We start from the raw sequence: 22,771 nt of genomic DNA, 5'->3' as shown, positions 1-22,771 counted from the left end.
GAACCTTATGTGCTACTCTGACTCAAAACATAACGGACTGGTGCACATGAAAGACAAGAAAATGAACACTGCCTGTCCTTACAACACCATACTAAAAGATTGAAAACACGGTCTGTCACAGCCACAACTCTACAACCACAAATAGTCCGCTCAATACATTAGAATCCCCCTTCTTCGTCTGAAGCAGAGCCTATGTAGGCCCACAGGCAGGTGGAGGCAATCAGCAGCTCATTAAGGCGGGGCTCCAAATCACCCAGGAGAGGGGGAGAGAAAGAGAGAGAGTGAGTGTGGGGGGTGGGGTGGTAAGAGGAGGAGGAGGAGGAGGAGGGTGGAGGTGAGAGGAGGAGGGGGGGAGGGGGGGGAGGGTCACAGGATCGCCAACAGGGGGTAGCAAAGTCACCAGGATGTATCAACGCACTTTCACTCCCTCTGCTTGAATTGGATTCGAGCTGATGTAAGTCATCCCCTTTGAACTCCGGGGGGAAAATATTTGTACACTAAAATCCAGAGAAAATGGACAGAATCCCAAGATGGCGTTCAAAGAAACACTGCTGTGTGAATCCATAGCCATTTAATGAAGTCATGCTGAGGTTAATTATATTACAGTGGGATAGGGAAGGTAACCTGTGAGGACGTTCCCCATATTGAGCTCTTTGTGTATTTACTCTGGTGGGGAGGATTGTTAAAAGCACAGCCATGCACTCCATGGGTTCTTCTTTCAAGGTTGGCTTGCTCGGTAGGCTAACCCCACGGGGGAAAAGAATGAATGTGTGCTTCTGCCAACAGTTTCCTCTCGATCCGTAGATTAGATTTAGTTAAGATTTTGAAAATATATTTAAGTTGCAGAACGTAGCAAAAGCTGGAGCGCTGAGACCTCTACAGTATCTCCATTTTGCACGTTGTATTAACCAGTCAGTAGGCTAGAAAGTCCAGAAAGAGGATTTGTGTTTTAATGAGTTAAACCTTCTTGGCATGTTGGCATGAACAAACCGATCCTTGAAATTTTTTCCGCCACTGCCAGGGAGACCTTCATTTCCTTCGGCTCGTTCTATAGATAGTGTGCTCTGGTCAGAGCGGTCAGTGTCATACTTCTGTTGGAGGTTTTGTTTGAATGCAGCAGGAAACGTGTTCCCCATTCAGCTGGGAAAATCTGATTGAGTGCCATTCCTATCTGTGATTAGAGGCTCAATCCTCCACCCAGAAACGAAGCCCTCAGCATTGTCACAGGCAGAATAAACTGTTATTTCAATCTGCAATTAAGAGCTGGAGTGTGTCCCTCTTTATGATAATCAGTGGAGATTTCATAGTTTACACTCCAATAATAAAATGCTCTGTTCTCCGTTCACAAGAATAGACATGGATTTGAGAGACAAAATTACCGCGTAGCCTGCATCTTCACGGAATTAATTCCATTTACCTCATTTTTTTACCAAAGATTTTATCAGATTGCAGGAAGAGATGAATAAAGAATACAAATTGTGTGTACTATATACTGAGCAACCAAACCACAAATGTCTGTGTGCTGTGAAGTCTTACCCTTATTATTATTATTATTATTATTATTATGTTTTACATGACCACCTTTTACACTAACAGATTTGTAATGTTAACATTCAAGGCCAAACGTGCGATCTGCGCTCATAACAGCGTATGCATCACTCTTTAGGGGAACAATAGATCTGCAGCACAAAGAAAGAGAACACAGCGTAAAAACACATCAGCTCGCAAGAAAACTGCGTTAGAGAGCAAATTGAGCCTCCACACCCGTCATGCCTCGCATTGATAAGATTCAAGAAAGGCTAGGAAAGCACTGCTGAAAAGGGCACAAGTTTCTCCACTGGGTCCAGGCTCTGGAAATATGTAACCCTGCCAACACGCTGTCAGTCATCCCCGAAACAGATGCTGAGAGTGGCTGGGAGAGGGGCTGTGGGCAACAGACGCACCGAGGGGGCTGTCATCGTGTCTGTGGTCTGTGTGCGCGCTCGAGCTGAGACCGAACGTCGCTGCGATCCGAGGCCCTCTCACACGTCGCTCCTAGATTGCTCTTTGTAAACGTCCCCTTTCTGCTCAGTCAATGTTATTTCCCTCGTGGGCAAAGACGATTGTTCTTCCCCCTCTCCACAGTCCTTTTCCTCTGCCCTGCTTTAAATAAATAATCACTAATGTGTAGGTAGTTGCCTTATAAACCCCCCCTCGCCCCCCCCCCCCCCTCCATTTTGCGTCCAGCTGCCTTTTTTCATTTGAGTGGATAAAAGGAGCCCCTGGGGGGGCCTCATAAATGATTGGGGGAGGCCTCCTGGTACCGCCAATAGCCACAGGTCAGTCTCTGGCCTCAGCAATAGCCCCGGGTCAATTTCGGTACGGCAGTTCCCCCAGGCTCAGAAGGCCTGTCAATAGGATAGGGACCGTGTTAATAAAACTGCAAGTCCCACAGACGCCTTTCTTCCACCGCAGGTGACTCCAGGGACGCGCGCGGGGAACCCTAAGCGCTGTTAGCCATTTTCTGATGCAGTCGCACTATATCATTATCGTGCAAATTACGCAGCTGCTTTTTTCGTGGGCGTTCGTCTGAAAGCCAGGCCCGACGTTGCGCACCTTCAATTAGCGCTGATTTTTGTTTTCTCGAATCAGGAAGGCAGCGCAGACTACGCCGCGCGGCGCCATATGGGCCCCTTTAGGAGTTCTCGCGCAGCTTTATTAGCGGATATCTGAAGTGCCGAATTTTTTTTTTTTTTTTTAAAGATAGCGGGGATGAGGTGGAAGTGCTGAGCTTCGCTAATTAAATGCCATTAATTTTCTTTCCATTCGTGGCTTTTCAGCAAAACACATTAACAATGCTTTCGGAGAAAAAGGGGACCTGACGTGTGTGTCAGATCGCAGGAAACCCTTGTCATAATAACACTCCGGGTATGCACAGGATGTGGCGTCCATGTTGCTTAGTGACTCCCTCTCATCTGTGTTTTCAGCTGATTTTTTTTTTTCTTCTGTAGAATGGAAAGAATCTATTAGGGAAACAGATGGGAAAACATTGGCCATCTTTTAAGCCTCCTGTTACTTCAAATGATTATAGAGGAAACATGGAACCCATCCAGAGTAAATAGACAAAGAGCAGGACTCAGGTGTGTTCGGACGAATCAAATTCACTTTGGAAAATATCTGTAATAGCTCCCATAAACTAGTCAATGCAAGTGGCTTATTCTGTAGAATGGAATTAAACCATAGTGAGAAGGATACACGACTCTGACGAATTCTGACTGAAATATAACATTATAAATCATTAATAATAAGAACTCATTCAAGCACACATCAAATTATTTTTTGACGCCCGTTTCCATGAAGACAGCAGTGATGTGCCCGCCCTGCTACTGAAACAGTGTTGTTATGGCTTCTGGGATAACTAAGTTTGTTCATCAGATGAAGTTCTTCTGTGTCTCTGAATTTTGATTAGGGTAGAATCCTAGAGCCATGCACAACCCGCCAGATGTACAGCTACTGAGGCACCGGGGAAAAAATGTTTATGCGACGGGTGATACAGATGCATGCTGGGAAGGTTACATCATCCGATGGACCTCAGAACTGAAGGGTAGAGACAAGGATTTGATTTCCAAGAAGTGCTGTTCTACATTGTGGGTGGCGATAACTATAGCTTATCCCTGATGTGATTTTTCATACAGTATGTAAACAAGTGTGACACACAGAGGCACATATATGTTTATGAAGCATCTGCTGTAACCAAGCGGTTAATCTCAGGCATACCGTGTCTGTGAGATTTAATTTTGCTGTGACAACTGTTTTTAATCAGTTTTTAATTTTTTTAATAATCCAGTGCTTATATGTGGAGGTCTCAGAATATTTGTATACATGGGATAGTGTGACAGTAGTTACTTTACATTTCACCTCAGGTCACTGATTTTTACTTAACAATGTTCTTCCCGTTGGGGAGTTTTCTCTCGCCACCATTTAAGGATTTTCTCCCCACTGGGAGTTTTTTTAAATTTACCTTATGTACTTGCTATTTGGGGATTCAGGTCTGGTGTTTCTTCTGTTTGCTCTTTCTTCTCTGTTTCTTGCCTTGCCATTCCGTAAAGCTGTATTGTGACAGTTCTCTGTAAAAAGCACTATACAAATAAAATTGAATTGAATTGAGAGGGGTACTCAAAAAGCAAAAAATACATTTCTGTAAATCAATTTTCAGTAGAATTTTGGTGTCCGGGCTTCTGAAAGCTAATATGAGTTTCCTGAAGTTCATTGTGGTGAGGCACTGAATCCAGGCCAGCCCTGGTTCCTCTGGGAGGAGACCAGCATCCCTTTCTCTCTCCAGCCTTTGTGCTGCCATTGCTTGTAGTATTGACGCCAGCGTCAAGTCCAATCAGGTGATGCGGTCGGAGCCGTATGACCAGGCTTGCTGGCTTTCATTGCCACCCCGAGCTCATCACTTGGGGGAGGGGAGGGCCCCACACCTCTTTACCAATTAAGGCCCTCTATGGAAGTAGAGCCTGAAGCTTGTACTCCATGTTTGCTCTTGGAACAGCAATGCAGATCCCTTCCAAGTACAGGCTCTAAGATAAGTGACACAGACCTCTCAGAGGATGCGCCTTGTCGATGTAAAGGGAGCGTCAAATTGTTAAATTCACACCCGTCTGTTCACCGGTGCTTCCCAGCTAAGGAGGCAACTATAAGTGACAGCCAGAGAGGGAAAAAAAAAAAGAAAGAAATTCAAAGCGTAATGTGTCAAATGATTTCAAATCACCCTCGAGGATGAATTTATGAAAAGATGTGTTGACTTTGTTCATTCATCAGTTAATGTTAATGTCAATCTTTTTTGTTTTTCCCACTCCAGATTAGCATATTGGAACGACAGATCTTTGACTTCCTTGGCTACCAGTGGGCTCCAATCCTCACCAACTTTGCTCATGTCATCATGGTTATCCTGGGCCTCTTTGGCACCGTGCAGTTCAGACCGAGATATGTGACAGGGGTAAGTGCGGAGCCTTCACTGTATTTCAGTGCTTTCTTTGTTACAGCAGAGCCAGAACAGCTATGTGTTCCCTACAAAAACTACAACCCTGCACTCACCCACAAAAATATGTGTAAATAAATCATCTTTAAGGCTGAAATACAAAGACATTTTAATCGCCATTTTTGTGTGATTCAGCCTTATGTATAATGTATGGTTATGTATTATCATTTAATGAATGCCCTCACTGTAATTATACCCCTTTTTATTTATTCCTATATTTCATATTCAGGGAATCCATTTTCTCCTGTATAACAACAAATTGGATTGAAACCAATAGAAGATAAATTCATATGCGTATTTATGTATGAAATGTAAACAGTATAGCTTTATTTTTGTTTGTTTCTTTCTCCTGCACCTCACATACTCCACTATACATTTTTTGCAGTGTAAATATTTGTTTGGAATTATACATCATTCCCCATTATTCATACTCCACTTGAATATGCTGTGTCCTCTGTTTGATGGTAAGGTGAACACAAATGAATCTAGCCTATATTTAAGACTCTTCCTCAAGAAACAAATCCTTGTGTTATGACAGCCTTTCACTCAAATAACACATTATGGAGATTTATCTAAACCCCAATGTTTTCACCTGTCTTGTGGTTAGGCCAAGATATTGATGTTGGATGATACACCTCGTCATTGTGCGAGAAAGCCCCTGTCACTTGACCGAGATAAAGCATATCGCCTCTACACACACGCCCTCCCGGGGCCCCGCCCCCACCGTAAACGGGGCAGAGATTCGGCTCGTTACAGACAGACGCGGAGAGAGAACCCCGTCCCTGTATGATGAATGGCTCATTTCCCAATATTACTCTTGCTTATATCCGTTTTGGAGATGCTGTCAGAACAGATTAATTCTTAGTCTGACTTAACGCGGCGCTTTCCGGTCGCTTGGCGACGAGCCAAATGAGGCTCCGCTGCACACGCCCGTCTCCTGAATCAAATGTCCTGACAACGTGTCAGATTCGGTGAGGGCGTAAGCTCCCCATCGCCGCGTCCCCTCTCACTGTGGTCCGGTGGATTCCGGCTGGAAATACTATTTTTCGAAAGCTAAACAAAGCAGGCTCACAAAGCGATTGTGCTCTGTCTCCTCCCTGGCTTTAGAATGATCGGGTTGTCAGTATAATATATTCCGGACTTGATTACATATCTAATTGAAGTCAATGGCTGGGTCTACCCTCGTACTGGCTGAAAGGTCCTCGTTAAGCGGGTTTGCTGGTAGACCAGTGGAGATGGCAGCCCCGCACGTGTCGGGTGAAAAATGTTTGCCTTCGGCCCGAGCTCCAGGCATTCAGCAGATTTGCCGAATAAAATGCGTGACATATGCTTATTTTGACTTCTTAAATGGGAGCGGGATGGTTTGTGCACCTGTGACCGCTTTAGACGGTCCCTCGCCACCGTGGTCATTTGAGGTGACCATTAGCCAGCTGTGTTCCCCCACAAGACTGGAGAACGTAGTTCGGGCCTAAGCCCTTCATCTTATATAAGGCTGGGCCTGTGTTCCCTGGAGAATTATCTTTGTCCCCTTATCTCCCTCTCCCTCCCTCTCCCTCTACCTCTTTCTCTCTAAAATGGCTGATAGTTAATACATTTCATTGCCTGTGCCAAAATATTCACACCCGTGAATCTTGTTGAAAAATGTATCGTTACAACAGTGTATTATTTGCATCACCACTAATAGCAGCCCTAATTATTTTTGCTCTTAATTAGTCATTAAAGGTTCCGTAGCAGCTAACACGTTGCCTTCGGGCATGTTCTTCTGAGACGTATGCATCCAAAAAAACGCTTCCCCGTGTCTTCACGCAATGCAGATTAATTTCCTGTTTCACTCCTGCCAAGTGTTTTCCTTAAGCTCACCTGTCTGGCTTTAAATCTAATGTAAAATGTGTCATTATTACCTGAACCACTTTTGTCAGGACCACAGTTTTAGAGGAATAAATGTGCTTTGCCGTTTTACAATCTACAATCTTACCTTAGGAAGAGTTTAATTGTTTTTGTGACTTTCGTGATTTTTGTTTTTTAAGTCTTCATTAGCTTCAGTTTATTTTTGGGGCGAGTGGAAAACTCTCTCAACTCCCACATAGACATTTAACTAAAACATAACCTGGACAAACCACTTTCCGTCCAGAATTTGGCAGCTGCCATCTTTGCAAAGCCAGACTTTTTTTTTAAAAGCAACTGTTAATTAATTATTCAGAGTTTTGAGGCCTGAGAATTGTACTATTCGTAATTGTAATTTCTGATATACTTGACTGCTGGACTGTCTGAACTTCACAATGCATTTTAGAGATCTTTTAGCCCTTTTAAAACATTTTAAAAGCTGAATTTAATGCTGATGTCAGGAAGTCTAATACGGTCTCCTTTCGGCCCACAGTATGCGGTTTGGTTGGTCCTCTGGGTCACCTGGAATGTCTTTATCATCTGCTTCTACCTGGAGGTGGGGGACCTTTCCAAGGTAATGTGCCACAGAAAACGTTGGAGATGCTAACATGCCTTAAAGACAAACAGAGCTGAAGTAATTGAATCACTTGTTATTTATTCTGACACCGGGGTTGCAGGCCTCGTCTGCTCTGAAGCTTGCATTTTTCTTTTGGCAAATTCACCCACGAGGCAGCCAAGAATATCTGATCTGAGTTTCGCTCTGATTTTCTCTCGCCGCCCTGAACAGGGAAATGCAGATTAGTTCAAATGAGAACAACAGATTTATTTATTTATTTATTTATTTATTTGATTAATTATTTATTTATGAAGCATTTTTCCTGATGGTATTGTGGTAGTATGCATTCGCTGATAACTGAATATGTAGCTATGTGAGATTCTTTCCTGGTGTGTTTTGTTTGTATAACATTTCTGGAAGCTAATCCCTTAGAACAAAAATAAATCAACCAGAGCTGTATTTCCAATTTATGCAATGCCCTGTATTTAATTTAAGCGTAATTTGTGTAATCTCTGTCTCCATGTGAAATATTTCAGCAAGTTTTTTTTTAAACAGCTTTGTTAGGGTAGTGTTTGTAACTTAAAACTCACACTGTGGTGTTTAAAATGCGTTTATATTTGAAAGTCAAAGCATGTGATTGCAGTAATTATTTCTGAGTGATTTGGTTCCTGGCTCTAGAACTGAATATTTTATTACAGTATTTTTTTATGTATTTTATCTTTTGTATACCAAGGTCCCATCTAAAGCATACCTTCCCTTTTGCGGACTTGCCTGTATCTCATGAGGAGTTGGTTTTACATGGAAATGTAACATTTTAATATGAATCTCAAAAAATGACATTTTTCATTTTGCCAGTAATTTTCTCAACAATCTATCATCTGCTCATATATGCAGAGAAAATGAGAATATATAATTAAAATGTCAAAATGTCAAATACTGTATCCAATTAAATGTTAAATCAGCCATGTACCTGATTATCAAATTAATCAAGGACTTTTTTATGATTCTGCTCTGAAAGTAAGCAGAGTGCTCTGCAACTTGAAAGAAACCCTGTTTAAAACCGTCTATACATCCTGCTTTGCTTTTTCTTCATACTGAATGAAATATATTTAACAGTTTATTTAGGGTAAATACATTGTGTAGTACATGTAGATTGGGGATGAAGTAGAAGTGTTCAACCACAATATCAATACTCTTTCTCTCTCTCTCTCTCTCTATCTTTCTCTCTCTCTCTCTCTCTTTCTCTCTCTCTCTCTCTCTGTCACACACACATACACACACCCATACACATGCTCAGGTTTTAAGTTTATTTGTTTTGGTGGCTCTATAGGTATATCTAAGCTAAATCTGAGAGTTATTTTAGGTTGTAGGGTAATAGGTTTAGATCAGTGTTACTTGTCCGTTGGTTAAGTCAGTCTAGATTTCTTAGTTCTCTTTTATTTATCTACAATTTTAAAAGACTTGTGGCAGATGGTACCTTCACTTTGATACCGTTTTTTTTTTTTTAGTTTTCTGCTTTTATGTGCCTGACATCATCACAATTAATGTAGCTTGAATACTGTATGTTTTCTCAGGGAAGCTTTAACCTCCTTGAGTAAGAACAGCTGGCTGTTTCATGTGAATCTTTAATAAGGTAAACCTTTGCAATCACTGCTGTAATTAAAATTGCAATGCTAAGATATGTGCATTATGACAAGCTTTCTAAAATACAGCTAATTTATGGTTTTCGTTCCATGACCTCTAGAATCTGCTTGAATGGGTCATGACCGGAGAACATAAGAGTGGACACATCTTAAAATTTGTTATTTGATGTGAATGAAGGTGCTGGTTTGAATAGTATTAATGGGCCCACTGTTATATAGTTAAATGTACCCATATTTTACATTGATTAGCTGTGGTTGTGCTGTTATCATGGAGGTCAAATGGCAAAGCTATATATGTACTATGCACTTTAAACATGCACTTTATGAACTAGTTTGTGAGCCCGTGTTGGCATTGTGTTTATCTTCATTAACATAATCCTAGTACAAGCACATTTTCACGTATTTCTGGGGCAGTTCTGTTGTTGGTACATTATTTCGGCACAAGGTACCCTAAGGTTCAATGTGTGAAGCCAGAACATTGTCTCTGTGGCATTCTGCAGTCAAGGAGTCGTAAATAAGCAGTTACTGTGATCTATATCCACGCCGTATTCCTATTTATACACTCCCATTTATAGCGCAGAACGCGAAAAATAAATATCCCATGTACTGCAATTTTTATATTGGCTCGGTTAGTAAAGGCACTCACCAGAAGTGCATTCTGGGCCTTGAACACCACACATGGCAGTTTTAGGTCTGGGCTATTTCATCTGTGTCCTGAGACCATAAGTCTGCAGTTGCCTTCGTCCCAGTGGTAGGCTGGTTTAAGTTGGCTATGGCTCTACAGTTTATTGCTGACATTAGCCGTTACATTACTTTATTACTTTACATATTATAGGCATTTAGCAGACACTAAAGCAGAGCGACTTACACAACATTTACATAGCATGTACATTGCATCCATTTATTCAGCTGGACGTATACTGAAGCAATGCAGGTTAAGTACTTTGCTCAAGGGTACAACGGCAGTGTCCTATTCGGAATCGAACCTGTGACCCTTAGGTTACAAGACCAGTTCCCTACCCATTATACTACACTGCCGCAAGTTTGTTTTAGTCCATTTCAATGGCACAGCAGGTGCCTGCAGTTTACCAGTTGTCATCAGTGAGCAATACCACTCTTTCAGGCAGTGCTGCACTGCATCCTCTGATCTGGAAAATAGTCTCTTGCTCATGGGTGAGGACTTTGGTGGAATGTACTCCCTTCAGCTGCAGTGCTCCTTCAAAATGTGTGGATAACACTGAAATGCCTTAATACACACTGTTGGCTATTCTGAATTAGGGAAAATAAAACATATACAAATATGTCTACATGTACAGGTTGTATAAACATCAGTATGCAGCGTACAATATATGCAGCCTTTTTCAAATTCTGGGCTTGTGTTCTTTGAACAAATTGAACAAAACTCAAGCAGCTAATACTTATCTTATTTCCTTTTGTCTCAGCGCTGGGCTCTAACACGTAATCTTCAGCACAATTCCCCTGATATTGACTTAGCACGGGTGTTTGTTTTAGAGCTACTTTGCCAAAAGAACACACCGTACCTACCCCTCACCACCTGTTCGGCAATTTCGGGAGAAGCAGAAATGTGCGGCGTGTGATTTCGTGCGTGTTCGCCGGGCTCTTGTGACCAGCAGGATTCGGCGCCCTCTGCTTTGAAGCCCAGGCTACCTCTGAGGCTGCAGTGCCTCATCATTACCCCCGCAGCCGCCAAAAAAGAAGAGCGTTCGCCGCCAACGGAGTATCTCTCCACAGCCCAGCTTGCCTTCCTCCCCGTCTGTACCCGCTCCACTTTTACTCTTACTACAGAGCTTACCGCCATCAGATCCCAGGAGGCCTGCTCAGTCACTTTTTGACCGCACAAGGAAACAATTTGAGGCACATTCACGCCATTTCTGGCCGGTAGAGTACAGAAGGGAAGCACCACCGAGTTCTGTTGTCTGCGTCTCATTACGCTCGCCGCGCGCTGTAATTAGTTACAGGCGTAATAGCACATTAGTTACCGTGATTTATTTCCGCCCGCATTTGGGCCGCTCATGATTTATTTATGCAGGTATAATGTGTTTAACCAGGAGAGGATCCACTGAGACCCGGGATGGCCGACGCAATTAGATTTAGATCGCACACAGAAACGAATTAAGATAAATAAATGGGACGAATCCCTGCGCCTATTTTTCATCGCGCGACGTGATTGTTTTTGAAACTCGCAGCGGCCCGGAGCTTGTGGCGGGAAAGCAGGAACTTGCAGGCCCCCATCGCGTGTACAGTATACCGACACGATGTCAAGAGGCAGTATCTCAGGTTGATTGATGTACATATAAACAGTGTGACGCTCTGGCAAACGAAACCGTCATCATTGCTCCATATTAAATCAGACTGCAGTGCCCTTCATCTGAATGCCTGATTAATGAATGCTCGCAAGATTGCCTTTTTGCATAACGAATTTTGCAGGTTGGTAAATTTAGCACAGATGTGTTTGTGGTTGTGCCGTAAACATCGTGTGCGCACATTTGATTGCGCATGTAAAGGAATTGTTGGCAACTGTTTGCAGTGCGATTTGAAATAATGGTCAACATCTTTGATCTGTCCATGGCATTTTCTCTGCTATGATCCACAAATATTTTATGATAAGTCCCTCCCTGGCAATCAAATCCTTTGGTTAATTTTCAGATGGCTCACTCGCGTGCTGTCAATTTCCATCACTGTGCCAAGAGATATGTTTTGAAAATGGATTTGGAACTGGAGGCCAGCACTGTGGAGCCAGTGGCACAGACGAGAAGTGGCAGGCAATAGCTGGGTAAACTAGTCCAGGTAGGCTGAATAACAGCACATCGCAATTCAGCCTGGCAGCTCTGAGGCACGGAAGAACTGCCCTGTGAATTGGAGCTGAAGGAAAAGAAAACTGCTATTCAGGCTTGTCCCAGACAATCTGGAAGGCTTCAGTTTAGCACATGTGTTCTATTCATCCCACCATCTTTGGACAGCACTATCGTTCTGGCATTCATACTTTTTTTTGGAAGTTTTTCAAAGAAATCAAAATAAATGGACACATCCGGTGTGAAGGATTATTTTAGGGTGGGTATCAGTACCTTATAGTTGGGAAAGTATGTTTTAGAGTGTATATCAATGGCATCATCCTTGATTTTCCCTTTACCCACTCACGGAAGTGTATTTTTTTACATGAATCAACAAATTTTAACAAAGATAAAACTGCATCCCCATGCTATAAACTGTTAAATAAACACAGGCTTCGGGTACCTTCACATTGAATGTATGTCCATTTATTTTGACTCAAGAATGACTCCCCAAGTATAAATAACTTGAATCAGGTGCAGGTTAGCTTGTAAAAATTACTTTGAAACACCATAACCAGGAAAACCAGGAATTGTCTACAATGCCATGTAATAATAAAAGAGTAGAGTTAGGGTCTTCGGCCAAATTTACCCATGTCAGGGTGGTAACTATGTATTTTTAAAAATATAACTTTTAAAAAGAACCATATGATTAGCCAGCCACCTGCTGCCATTCCTGTCAGGTGAGATGTCAGCCATTTTACGCTTAAATCGTCATGACACCCATCGACCTGCGCCCTTTTCACAACCGCAAACAAAAACAGCAACGGTAAACGTAGCTTGCCTTTACCCTGCCAGCCAACTGTGAGTCTTCATATAAAAGTCTGGAATTCTGATAAACTGTCAAAGTTAAAAGTGATAAAGTGATTTATAGTCAATTTCACTGGAAAGGAGGGAGAAAGCTGGGACTGTCAATGCTGGGTCCTCAGAACAAATGAGTTACAGTTCACGAGGCTGCTCAGTAGGGCTATCATTTCCCATCAGCGCCTGTTGCTGACAGCTTACAATTTAGCACAGGGAGATGACAAGGGAGGGGCTTTGTGGGAACCCCCTCCTCCTCCCTCCGGAATATTAGACAGTACAACCACATCCGCAAGGCTGGTAACCTCTTGAAGTTGGGGAAATAAACAAAAATCAAACATCACCCATTTCATTTTAACTTTATGACATTGTCAGTTATCAGTGAGTTGGATATTATATACAGAAGGAATGCTAATTTAAAAAGATGCACTTTATATCTGCATTGATCGCATGATTATATGCTCTGATATGTATGCACTCTAGATTTGTAAAGTCAATGACCCTATTTCAGTCTAAATACCCAGAGTTTTACTCCCCGTGAGGTAATCTATATAACTGATTTCTTCTTATTTCAATCGATGCGGCCCTGTGTTGAATAAGTCATTAAAAAATACCTGAAGCCTGTGTTTTTATTGCCTGAGGGTGTAGTCTTGACCCAGCTATCCTATCTGTGTTAAAATCACTGGTTTTTAATAGTGATTTGCAATGTTTCGCTATTTATTGGTTCATGTAAAAAAAAAATACACTTCCCTGAGTGGGGAAAGGGCAAATCAGGGACATTTTGTTCGTTTTTAACCTTACGCCGAGAGTACATCTGTGTGACGTGACGGGACTTGGCCCAAAAGGCAAATGTCAGCCCATTTGGGGCAAGGTGAGAAAGAAATTAAATTGGCTGAATAAAATGTAAGAGTTCACCAATAAAATCAGGTTCATCAAATTCGCTGTGAGCTGTGCTGTCTTTATGCAGTAGTCGTTGAAAAATTTCAGTTATCATTCTTGAAAAGCGTGTTGCTTTTAAATAAACAGATACTGTATTTAAGTATCTAACAAACCTACCTTTCTGGGGGTTTGTATGACTTATAGACAAATGCAGTTGTTTTCGGTTGAAAATGGTTCTGTCAAGGGGTTTTAATTGGCTCCACACACAACAAGCTAGCCAATTAACTGGAAGAGCAGGGCTTTTATCAGTTTATGTTGTTTTTGTTTGTGTTGTTGTTGTCGCTGTTTAAATTATTGCACACTGCATGTCATTAATTTTACTTTTTGTAACTTAAGCACCAGATGCTTCTGAACTTTGATAGGTTATAAAGACCTTGGCAGTGCATTACAGTGGAGATGATAGGGAAGTCAGGTCATGCTTTGCCAAAGTCGATTGACAGAAATCAGTTCCCAAGCGACAACCCAGTCCAATGCTGACTGAATGTGTAGATTTTGTTTGCAGAAGAAAGCTAAAGGTCACGACACACAGGCAACATTTTGAGGCAATGCATATGGGTAATTTTCCCCACAAATGTGACCTATAGTATTTTCTCCTCCTTGCTTTAATTACTTAGAGCCCTCTATGTTATCCTCACTAATTTTTGTCCCATCTGCTTGTCTCCATCCTTCTTGAAGGCAATATTTCCCATCAACATTGCCTAAAAATATTGCCTGTGTATCATGGCTGAACAGGGACAGCTAATCCAATGGGAGTTCATTAGGAAAGGCTGCCACAGTTTGTCGTCACCTTTAAAGAGGCAGCTCACCCAAAATCAATGTAAATACAATTTTCTCACTTCAGATACAATGTGCTACACGTCCAAAGAAGAGTTTTCAGCAGATTTGCGCAAACTTACACCCAGAGGTAGCTCAACATTGCCTGAAAAAAGACAGCTCAGTATTCTCTAAGATAGGCTGCAGGTACATAGGTTCCCATTGCTTTCAGAAATTAATGGTAATGATGCTGACCATTTGTGAATGTAGGTTCAGGTAGACAGGAAAATTAGCTACTGTAAGAAATTTTTATTTGGATATATAGTATTGATAGGCAGAAAAGGGAATTTACATAACTTCTAGGATAAACACTAAAGAGTTTTTCCCATAGATTCTATCTGAACTGTTTTTATTCACATTAAACCACTACTCATTTCATTTAATGTTGAAGTCTAAAGAACTTTTAATGGAAATAATGATAGCAGTGGTTTCCTTGGAAATGTGTCAGTATAATTAGTCCACTGCACAAACTGAAATGGTGTTTCTTTTTACTCTATGACTGTCTGTCGACACAGTAATTTTCTAATCTGTTCACTCCATCGTATATTTCTCTGTTTCTTGTTTTCACCGAGTGGCTGCGAAGTGAGATTTCATTATCATATTCTCATTATTTTGCTTACTGAAGCTTACCGGTGCTATTTACTGTGATAAGGTAGCCGGTGTCAGTGCACTAAATTCTTTTAAGAGATTTTCAAACTTTGTAGGTGTGGCAGAGTGCCGTGCCTTCAAATTCACATTTTTTTTTGCCATTTCTGGGCATTGAGATGGCCGGAGTGTGATAACCATGTCTGTACGTTTGAGATGGATGGCTTTCAGCAGGGCTTTTAGTGGTTATTCCTATCAATCATGTCATGTTCTTAGTCCTCAATTTTAGACCCGTCGCTCTGTGCCTTTGAGGGAAACTGCCATTTGACACGAGGAGCATCAATCTGCCGCGTCCAAAAATACACAAGAAAACATAATGCTTACAGTACTCACATAAAATATCATTACTGTATATAGGGCACATACATATTCCTGACATTATTTATTTGTATTGATGTGGTTAGTGTGTGTGGAACTTTTATTTTTTATTTTTTTGTAGCTAGCATTAGCCTATATTTGCAATATCCCTGGATAGCTGTAGTATTCACTTACATTTATTTTTCAGTCCTTTCTGCAACCTACTCCAATTTTCCTGTTTTAAGTGCAGCCCATGAGGTTATGGGTAATTATGAGGGTAACTATGCCAGTTGTAAAATGGTTACTAACTGCATTAAATGAACATTTCCGTATTATGTGTACATTATGAATGTTGGACACCAATTTTTGGAATGCATCGCTTCATAAAATAGAACAGAAATAGTCAACGCTGTACCTAGAATGCCAGACATGTTCATAGTTTTTTTCTACATCCTAACCTATAACTGAATGATTTGATTAATTATTAGTTGATAATGATTATTGAATGCAGTTGATCATGTGCTGGATGTGATCAACATTTTACCATTCAAGCTCTGATTGTTCAGGCTCCAGGCGGTTAATAATCCATCAAGTTCTTGTGACCAGATTGAGGAAAACCTGCAGGCATCACTGGCAGTCTGTAATCAGGGTTGCCTATCAGCAAGATAGAACGTCCCATGTGCATGTATGAAATAATATCAGAAAATTGCATGTTTCAAAAAGACATTTACATTCAAGTCCATACCTCATGAGAATGACCAAGTCTGTCAGACGGTAGGAACATGAGAAAACCGTGTTGATTATAGCTCGTTTTCATCAGGAACAGAAGGGTCATTTATCCAAAACTGTATGATTTACCAGCTTTGACCGGAAGATCTGACATGGAAGAACTTCACGGGGCTGATGCTGGGGCCTCTTCCGCAGTGAGGTTGACATTTTTGGCAAGGCAAGAGTAGATCAGGTTGAGACCTCAGAGGTGGAGGAGGGAGGGGGGATTCTTGTGTTGTTTTGGGGAAATCAAGATACTGGAAATCTCTACCAGTTTTATTTTTTTCCCACGTAGCCTACAAGTGCGATGGGAGACTCAACTTCCTCTCGACCAAATCTCCAGCTGCACTACAAACGATCATGTTGAGAATCCTACCTCAGCACAGCAATTGCGATGGGAATTCAGCGCAAAATAACTCTTAAAAGTTGCATCTAGAAAAAAGAAAATCCCCCCCCCCCCCCCCCCCCAAGTTACATTTCTCAGTGGTGTTTTATGTCTAGAAGTAAAAGAAAAATGTTCACATTAACTTGACAAATGGTGTCGTGGACATGAAGGAGATAGATTTTTTTATTTTTTTATTTCTACTTTTTACATTTTTTGAAGATCAGTTGCGTCTGGAGCCAACTCTGATGTCAACAGGTAAAAGCATTCCACTGGCGGAGAATGTCTTCTGACAATGTGGAGAAAATTACATTTCTCCTGCTCTTTCATAACCTCGCACAAACGCATAGCATAACTTTTTAAATACACAATGCCAAGCATTCGTCTCCAAATCTCGCAAATAAAATTTCTGTTTGACTGATAGGACTGAATGGAAAGCACAAATTCTCATCTAGGTCAGCCAGTTTGCTGTATTCTTCCCATTGACTGAGAATGCAGAGAACTAAATTCATTCAATATATGTTGTGAATCTTAAGCCAGATAATTTAATATTTTCTATTTATATACAGATACTACTACTAATAATAATAGTCATTATTATTATAAAATAAAAATAATAATAATTACAATAATAATAATTATTATTATTAATAATAATAATTATTATTAATAATAATAATAATAATTATTATTATTATTATTATTATTATTAGTAGTAGTAGTAGTAGTAGTAGTAGTATGTCTCTGCTGTATTTCAGTAAATAGTGTATCCCATTTGAACTCCATTAAAGTGTATATGCGGCATAAATAATCCAACGCTGAATCTATGGCTTACGTGTTCCTGCCTGCAGGAATGTGGGAAACAACTAAAGGACTGAATGTGCCATATTCTTTATGTTTAAGAGACAGGCCCTGAGGTGAACACGCAAGTCCACTGAGGAAACAGAAGGACGATTAACTCGAGATTTCGAGTGTTTATCCCCCAGTATTGTCGGATGGAGCTAAAGAGGGGGGGTGATTTTGCCGTATTCTCTCAGCACCATTACATACAGAGTAATTAGTTCACAGCCTGTTCTAGTGAAACACCAGGGCTCACTCTAAAGGTCAATCTTTACTGCTAATGAGTTTGAGGAAAACGGCTGATTTCCTCTCTCAAGACGCCATCAAATATTAAAATCACCTTAATTAAAACTAAAACGTATTTCCATTGCCGTGTTATTAAAGCGATCATGTTGCTTCTATAATGACATTTCGAGTGTGGTACATTTTCAGTTTAATAAAGGTTGTTGTTTTTTTTTTTTGTTCCTCTATGTCTCCAAACTTGGATCAAATAAGATTTTTCTTTGTCTTTATCTGAATAAAGATTCCACAAAATGCACTCATTCTTGAATGCCTTGACTTTCTACTCACATAACAATTGAAACCAGACAAATATCTGTGTTGTGTAATGATGTGTTGTGTGGCTGCTATTTGACTGCAGTGTCTGTCTGCAGAAGCGTGTATTGATGACTCTTTGGCCCCTGGGATTGGGGTGTCGTCTTCAGTCATTAATCTTACCCGGCGCTGCGAGGTGAGAATGTATAAGCGCGGCCATTTACGTAAAATATAACATCTGAGATTATTACGAGATAAAAGGCTGATGAAGATCATGCTCGGAATGATACTGGTCTGAATGCATTATTACCTAGAATGAATTATCCCTCTGTGTTTTCACTCTCAAGTAGCCAATGAATTCTGGAGATTTCCCTTTGGCTTGCGTTTCAGAAGCCGATTGCGTTAGAGCAAATGAACAAACAAACCTACCGACAAAATATAAAATAACGATAACTGTTCTTTGTGTTTTCTTATGATAAATTTACAGTATAGTCTCTTTCGTATGGCCATAAGCACTGGGGGCTGAATCCTGAGAAGACAAACATCATGCAAGAGAAATCCATCTCAATTTCCTTTTAAAAAATCCTTCTCGTTGCCCTGAAGCAAGGAGTAAAAAGAGATATAACATTTACATTTTGGGAAGAATTTAGAATGGATGTCTTTACCGATTTCCTTGTTGCAGGAAATAGAATAATGAACGCTTCAGGAAGCAGAATTCTCTGTCTGCTGTGTAGGTCAGGGGCGCACTTCTAATGGGAATTATTTCACTGTTGTCGGGTTGCCTTTGAGGGTTATGTGTCCCTCATAGTGCTCTACGTCCTCCGTTAGACCGGTCAATATCCCTAAGGCACTGGACATTGCTGTTAAAACTTGGAATTAAATCAGTTTGCTCGATTCTATTGGTGGGCAAACTTGGTTCTCTTTTTTTCCAGGCTTATAGATTGCTTCTTCCAGATGACTGTGTTCTCCCAGCTAGATCTTGTGTCTATTTTGCTTTCCATCTCCATATGGATATATACAGTGCATATCTGATTTGGGAGTGCAAGTCCTGGAGCACACCAAATTCAGCTTATCCCCATTATTCAAGGAGACATTGGAGTTCCATGCTGATGTACACTTCTTTAAAAAATGCTATTTCTGCTCAGATCCTCCTGCACAGATAAAGAATATAATAAAAACAAATGTACTTATTAAAAAGCCGACCTATATAATTGTGTTTTCAGCTGTGTTTCAAAACCATCACCTGATAGTACAGATCTGTTATATTCTGGGAGAGTGTTCCACAGCTTTGGGGCTTTAAAACGATAGAAATAGCACACTGACTAGCCTGTTCCACTCTGGTCCACACTCTGGTCCTCGAAGAGGCCGTCTGTTTGTGCTGCGTTGTGTTGATTAGCCCTCTTTAGAAAGGAAGGTCACATTTGGTAGCAATCACTGGTGTAGCTAAGCCGCTGTATGAGCTTCACTCCCCTAATGATTCCCTGTTTGTGATATTTGTGGCATTTCTTTGATCATTCGGTGGTTTGTGAGATTTTCCTTGTGGTTGTCCACTTTGCCTTTGTACTGCATTCTGCACTGACAGTTGGCCATCGTTGCCCCAGGCATACAGGAAACAAGCCTTGCTTCCCGTTTCTGTTAGTTATACGTCCGGTGATTTTTATTTAGAATTTTTTTTTACTTATCATTTGATCGATTTTTCTAGAAAGTAGGTCACCCATAAATAGCTGTTGGTGTCTTCTGACTGGCTGAGGCAACTGAACTGTGACACTTGTGTTTCATACACAAAGAGTTCACAGATTATTTGATTTATGAGAACCAGGAGACAAAAAGCTTTGAAGTCTAAACTGACACTCCTCTATAGATTGGGGAGGGGGTGCTGGGGAATGGAATTGTTACCCATCAATAGGAAAATGGTTGCTGCACTTTGCACTTTCTAATTTCAAAATGAGAAATTACAGTGCTTTTCATTCATAGTCCCCCCCATTTTAGGGCACCATAATGTTTGGGTCAAATAGCTTCAAAAGTGTTTCTGATTAGTTAGGTGTTCAATTGCTTCCTTAGTGCAAGTATAAGAGAGATTTCAGTATCTAGTCTTGACTCTAGCCTTTTGATTGCCTTTGGAGTCTGTTATTGGTGTGTGTCAACATGGGGACCAGAGTTATGCAAATGAAAGTCAAGGAAGCCATTATAAGGCTTAGCAAAACCAATTGTTTGGAACATCATTCAGAAGAAAGAGAGTACTGGTGAGCTCAGTGATCGCAAATGGCCTACTACATCAAGAAAGGCTGCTACAGTTGATGACAGAAGAATTCTCACCACAATGAAGAAAAAACCCCAAACACCTGTCCTACAGACACAGATCAGAAATACTCTTCGGGGGGCAGGTGTGGAAGTGTCAGTGACTATTGTCCATGGAAGACTTCACAGGCAGAACTACAGAGGCTAAAATACAAGATACAAACCGCTAATTAGCTGCAAAAACAGGATGACCAGGTTACAGTTTGCTAAGAAGTATCTAAAAGACCCGTCAGAGTTAAGGAAAAGGTCTTGTTGACAAATGAGACCAAGATTGACTTGTATTAGAGTGTTGGCAAGAGTAAAGTGTGGAGGCCGAACAGAACTGCCCAAGATGGAATGCACTCTCAGTGGTCACAGATTTAAAGAAGTTATTACATGCAAAGGACATGTTACAAAGTACAAAACATGACTATTTTCATTTACATCAGTCGGTCCCAAACATTAGGGTGCCCTGAAATAGGGGGCTATGTATAAAAAAGTGATGTACTTGAGCAAGATACAGTCAAAGTTTATAGAAACACCTTTTAAATAAAAGCTGAGAATCTGTACTTTATCAATGTGGGAATTGTTTGATTACAAGTCTAAAATTGTTGAGTACAGAGCCAAATCAAGAAAAAAGTATCTTTATCCCATGGAGCTCACTGCATATACTGTATGGTATACTAGGCACTGAAAAATGAACACTCTTTTAATTGAAAATAAAACCCTTGTTTTAAGATGGCACCGGGAAAATTGCAGGATGACTTAATTCCAATATTTCTTGAGAAGGTTCTGAGAGTTATTACTCTGCTCTCTGTACGGGCTCCTTACTAATCCCTATTATTTATTTCCAACTGTATTGTCCGCTCTCTGTTCATCTCTCCTGCCTTCCACCCCTGTAGATTTAATGAAAGAATAAAGACTTAATGGCATTTAACTCTCTCCAGGAGCATGTCCCAGATCCTCTGCCTCTGACACATGTCTATTTATGAGGTCATAATAGGAACGTTAAACCAGAAGGTTTCTGCATTCATTTCTGTGGCTGTTTAAGGCGCTATTGCTAATGTCAAGTCAAGGCGATGTGCATTCGTTTGCGTTTAGCTGCACCCTTTGTCATGCAAAGCTCCATATGCGGCCTATAGTGTCAGGGAGGGAATTTGGGTGTGGGGGATGGGGGGGTGGGGTAGAGGAGGCCTTTGTGCAATTGCTTTATCTAAAGTTGTAGCCAGGGCCTGCTTTGAAACCATCTTGTGGTTGCCGTGCCAGATGAGCACAAGTTATCTGGGCAATGTTGCTACTTTAGAGGAGATTGTGTGTTTCTCTATGTCCTCCCGCCCTTGGGCAGAGAAGCGGGTGAGGTCATCGTTATGACAGCATCCGAGGCCCGGCAGGTCGCCGCGGTGGAAGAGCTTCTGACACCCACGGCGACCGAAACGCACGCGCCTCCACATCTAATTGTCCCCCCTGTCAAGGATAAGGGGAATCAGTCACTCTGATCACCCAACGAGAGCCGACACGGGGTGGCCTGTCCGCGGCCCACCTGCGTGCCCGGCGCGCGGGTCACCTCCGCTAATTTAGAATCCGCCGGGACCCGTCAGACCCCCCCCCCGCGGCGATGTTCCCGCCACCGGGTCTGCAGCGGGCCGGTCGCACACGCGAGCGGACGGCCGGCGTGGCCGTCTCGAACACGGAGGCGTTCTTTACCCGCGTCCCACTCCGAGGGTCCGACTCGGCCCTCTCAAGATCCTCGCAAAGGTTACGTGTGACAAAGGCCGCTGCCGTCAGTCTTTTAAAAGGAGCGCTCGTGACGTAGCGACGGTCTGAATGCATTAAATCAGAGTGTGCGTGAAAAAGAGCCGCCAGATCCACGCCGTGCTTGCGCATGCCGTTCGGCCGCTCGTCCTATTTGTGCTGTGCTCCTCCAGTAGGGAAAAAATAGAAAGGTGGGAAAATTAGGAAGATAGAAAAATAATCATTCCCAAGGCGGCTAATAGTAAAGTCTTGGAAATGAGGCGCCTAATGGAGAGTTACAGTATTCTGGGGCAGTTGCCGTATCATTTAAAATGAGCTAAAGTGCCTGTGTTCCCTCATTGGCTTCTTCATGCCACACATCAGTCAAAATAATATTGCATTTTTTTTAAAGAAATAAGCCATTGCACTGAATAATAAATAGCAATGAACTGTGTTTAATGGCTGAAGAGATTGTGAGGGAAAAAGGTCCTGCATCTGTCTCTAACAAGCCACAGCCAGTTAAACGAACTGCCTTGTAATATTATCAGGATTCTTTTTTTAATCAACGGAACAAAGTCTTCTCATTTGCACATTTCACTGAGCATAATTTAAGGCGATAGCATATGTGGAAATATTACTAATAATATAAGGAAAATGTATGTTTTCTTCACTGTACATTTTCATGTATTTGCATCTCTTAGATATCCTTAAATATAGATATTGTTAAGTCTCATAATTGTGACTACATTTATTTAGCGCTTTAATATTTTAGCAACTTATGAAATATTATAT

At 41.4% G+C, this 22,771-nt stretch overlaps 1 protein-coding gene and 1 long non-coding RNA gene across 2 annotated transcripts in view; one reads left to right on the top strand and one right to left on the bottom strand.

The window, feature by feature from the left end:
* The window catches only part of LOC118229618, a 94,911-nt gene that overhangs the window by 16,270 nt on the left and 55,870 nt on the right, over window positions 1-22,771 (bottom strand). The gene's annotated exons all lie outside the window — the stretch shown is intronic.
* Window positions 1-22,771, top strand: part of nkain2 (sodium/potassium transporting ATPase interacting 2) — a 107,796-nt gene that overhangs the window by 35,989 nt on the left and 49,036 nt on the right. Inside the window, exons 2-3 of the mRNA XM_035421737.1 lie at window positions 4,841-4,978; window positions 7,398-7,478. Coding sequence (XP_035277628.1) covers window positions 4,841-4,978; window positions 7,398-7,478 — 219 coding nt within the window. The remainder of the gene's footprint in view (window positions 1-4,840; window positions 4,979-7,397; window positions 7,479-22,771) is intronic.

Source organism: Anguilla anguilla, chromosome 6 (assembly GCF_013347855.1).
Source record: "Anguilla anguilla isolate fAngAng1 chromosome 6, fAngAng1.pri, whole genome shotgun sequence".
In the NCBI taxonomy this organism is placed as follows: Eukaryota; Metazoa; Chordata; class Actinopteri; order Anguilliformes; family Anguillidae; genus Anguilla; species Anguilla anguilla.
Note: the sequence above shows the minus strand (reverse complement) of the source record. Positions and strands in the feature narration are given on the sequence as shown.